General features: G+C 41.6%; 1 protein-coding gene across 1 annotated transcript in view; it reads left to right on the top strand.

Annotated features, from left to right (window-relative positions):
- Positions 1 to 2,121: 2,121 nt before the first annotated feature.
- The window catches only part of st8sia1 (ST8 alpha-N-acetyl-neuraminide alpha-2,8-sialyltransferase 1), a 17,339-nt gene continuing 15,542 nt past the window's right edge, over positions 2,122 to 3,918 (top strand). Inside the window, exon 1 of the mRNA XM_032505363.1 lies at positions 2,122 to 2,943. Within this exon, the coding sequence (XP_032361254.1) occupies positions 2,765 to 2,943 (179 nt within the window). The 5' untranslated portion in view covers positions 2,122 to 2,764. The remainder of the gene's footprint in view (positions 2,944 to 3,918) is intronic.

The raw sequence follows: 3,918 nt of genomic DNA, 5'->3' as shown, positions 1-3,918 counted from the left end.
AATAATAATAATAATAATAATAATAATACAATTTATTTATAATGCTCTTTACATGTCAAATGAAATCTCAAAGTGCTAAATTGCTATTATGTATTTGTTGTTACAGATTAAACTATAAAAATGCATTGAAAATGGTTAAAATTGTTGGTTAAAGCTTATTCTTGAGCTACAATAAAATGATACATATTAATGCATAATAATAATCTAATAATTTAGTATCGCACTGAAAATGTTCATTACTTTAAGTACATTTTGCTAATCATACTTCAATGGTCAATTTCAATGCAGAATTTAAACTGTAGTATCACTACATTTACTTAAGGAAGAATGCACATACTGCTATTTACTCCTCACAATAAATATTTTTTTTTATTTAGAATCAGAACAACGATATCTAACAAGATGCATGCAGACACTGTATTATTATTTTTTTCGTCTTCCATATCTCTGCATCCCTGTCTGTTTCCTCAGACTTTCTGGATCTTGTACAGACCTGCACAGTGGCATTGTATTTGGACACGGGGCACAGAGAACAGCTGACACATGACTTCAGCCAAATGGCCTGCCATAACATCCCTCTGCCCGCTGGTCTAACCTTGCTCTGTCCTCGGAGATCCTCAACAGGGGACAGTGGATGCCCTGAGTAGCAAACATTTCTCACTTTGATCAGCTTTTAGGCTACATCCAGATGAAAAAGGGTAGGAGGGCATTGAGATGACTGTAGGATGGTTCTTGTTATTGTGTGATTGGTTGTAGGACTAAGTTAAATGCGCTTGTATGCTTTAAGATTTACATTTATATTTTTAGTAGTGTGTGATTTATTTATGTATTTATTATGAAGTGGATTCTGTGGGCTGTCAGTTGTTAGGTCGTTGTGTACACTGTTAGCGTTCTACCTCTCCTGCACAAGCTTTTGTTTTATTTAACGTGATGTATGTAATAATATGTATGTAAAATTGTCTTTATATTTAAGTGAATGACTCTTGTACATATTATGTCTTTGACAAGAGTTGTATTTCTTAATGTGAACACAAATTTTAAAAAGACATTTAGCCCTCTTAAACACATCAGAATCAGAATATGTCTGCATTAAATTAACATTGAAGACATCGAGTTCTCATATCAGGAGAAAAAGCAGAGCTGGCGGCCAAAATAAAAAGTCACTCATGTGATTTTTGTTTTTTCGTGGAAAATAAATCAACTGCAATTAAGTCTGAACACTGACTTTGTCCACACGAGGGCAGCAGAGGTTTATTTTACACAGCACTGCAGCTGCTAGCGTGAAGGAATATATAACAGAAAATGTAATATTTCAGGTAAGAATGTGAGTGTGCTGTTCTTTATTGTAGAACATGAAATGGTAGAATATGTCTGCATTAAATTAAGATCGTAAATGACTTCGGATTGGAGTCAGAGTGTGGTACTGTGTCTGACGGCTGCAGCAACGTCTCAATCACTCCTTTTAAAGCTTGTTTTCAGTCAGTGCAGTCAATGTCCAGCAGGGGGCGGCAGAGCTTCACATCACAGATCTCAGCGGGAAGCCGAGTCAAGCAATCACTTTTAGGGCCGTGAAAAGGGACTTTCAAAATAATAGCCTGCCCATGTTAGCAAGTGGTTCCATTGCACCAAGTTGAAAGTGAAAGATTAAAAAGGGAAATTTATGATCCATACTGAAGAACCCTAACGAAGCCCCTTTTAATTATGGGGTTTTCATTTCTAAAAGGCTATAAATGGAGAAGCAATGCCATGTTAAAAGCAGCACAGGGTCCCATTTTTCCATGTTTGCCAGTTTGTGAGACAAAGGGCCCCTGTGCAGAGATGTGGGCCCCTCTGATAACACTTTAAGGTGACAAAACTCTGTTCTGCATGAGTCATGAAAAGGGAATGTACATGACATTGAAATGATGTAGCTTTATTAAAAAAACAACAACAACAAAAAAAACAATTCAAGCAGCAAGTCCACAACTGGTATTAATTTACTTTAATACTTTAGCTGCTAGGCTACTTTAATTCCATCAGCTAGTGTGGATGCTAACATAGCTTTAGCCTGATTGAGGAAGAATTGCTATGCTTGTGCAGGTTCTTTGTATGCTTTTATTTTGAAGGTCGACTTCCGTTTTCACCCGTGCCATCTTCTGGCGAGCTTGACGCGCCTCCAACGGCACAAGAAGGACTTTGTCTCGGCGGAGGGGGTAGTTGACAGGCGAAAGAGGGTGATATAGAGGGAGACTGAATTGGACTGGCCCGGTTCACTTACACCGCAGACCTTGGAGCGGGACGCGGACAGCAGTCCCGAGGGGAGGACCGGAAGGAGGGAGAAAGAGCATCAACTTGGACTGAGTCGGGGACCCTCGGAGACCCACGGGGACCCCCGGAGGATTGGGTTACAGAGGAGCACCACTGGGCGGGGAGGGGGCCCGCATGATTCCTCACAATCAGGCTGTTATGATGGTGGAGGTGATGCACCGAGAGCCGGGCAGAGGATTCCTGCAGAGCCCGACACATTGCACCACGCAACCCCGCAACCGAGTGTGACCTGCTGAGGGTTAGACGCTTCTGCTTCTAATCTTAGCTTGTCCCAAACAACAGGGGAACGGTAACGGTGTACCCTGCAAGCTCCATTCATTCTCCGCCCCGTTTGCAGGATGAGACGGGGATTTGAATCTGGACGGAGAAATTAGCTTTGAACCGAAGCTGCCTTTTCACTGCTTCGATGTGCATGCACCGGTTGTTTTGAGCCCAGCAACAGACAAGAGGAGGAAAGATGTTGGTGCGATGCTACCGGGGAAAGCTGTCGGTGTGGGCCGCTCTGTGCGTGCTGGTGCTCTGCTGGTTTTACATTTTCCCCGGCTACAGACTCCCCCGCGATAAAGAAATAGCCGAGGAGGTTCTGAGGCAGGGGGAAGTATGGCAGAAGAACCAGACGGGCATTGATGTATACAGGTTAGTCTCAGATGTCTGTCCATTTGTTTAAAACGGTTTCCCAAAGTGAGGCCCGCGGTCCCCAGATTTAATTCCATTTTTGTCGCTATTTCTTAATTCTTTTTACCCTGTATCCACCACAGAGCGTTCTTGGGGTCCTATTTGGAAAACAAATGTTTCCATTAAGGGCCAGTGACCATCCTTTGTCTTCAGTTGGAATCCCTGAACATATGGACACAATGTCATTATGACGTGACTGTAATAAATACCCAAAAGGAAAGTGGGTTATATTAGTATCATAAAAATCCCACAATTTTTCAAATGTTTTTTTTGTAGAATGTGTAATTCTACAAAACCTGGCAGCTACAAAAAAAAATAATTCTTAGGTTTGAATCAAACATACAAGTTCCTACAGAAATATTACAACTGCAAAACTTCAGAAGATACAAACATCAGAACCACTCCTTATTTACAGTAACGTTAGCCTATCACAGACACTGTGTGGGTCTTTTATTTAGACTAGACCAGATTTCAAAAGCAAACCAGGTCAACAGGGCATGTTAGTCACCCTGTGGCAGCCTTGTTTAAATCTCAGTCAGTTGAGAATATGTGCAGACAATTCTCTGAGGCGATAGGGATACTGAGAGAAGGTGACACCTGCCAAGCAGCTGGCAGGGCCCACAGGGAGGATGTGATGCTCACTTGGGGCTGTAGCTTTAAAGCCATGGAGCTTTTTAAAGACCTCTGTTTGGTAAAGTTTTGGATTATTGGAATTTCTTAGTTGAAAGAGTGAAAAAGATGCGGACAGTCCCCACTTTTGAACATCGATTTAATGAGCCTGTCATGGAATCTTGATATCCTTAAAACTCCAGGCCTATATAACTTAAATAATGGGATCATTTCCTCTTGACATACAGCACTTGACCTTACACACTGGTTCTTTGTCTTGTCATATTAAAGGCTCTGACACACCAACTGGCAGAAAAGGCAGTCGGA

Source organism: Etheostoma spectabile, chromosome 23 (assembly GCF_008692095.1).
Source record: "Etheostoma spectabile isolate EspeVRDwgs_2016 chromosome 23, UIUC_Espe_1.0, whole genome shotgun sequence".
Classification (NCBI taxonomy): domain Eukaryota; kingdom Metazoa; phylum Chordata; class Actinopteri; order Perciformes; family Percidae; genus Etheostoma; species Etheostoma spectabile.
This window is presented reverse-complemented; position numbering and strand designations above follow the sequence as displayed.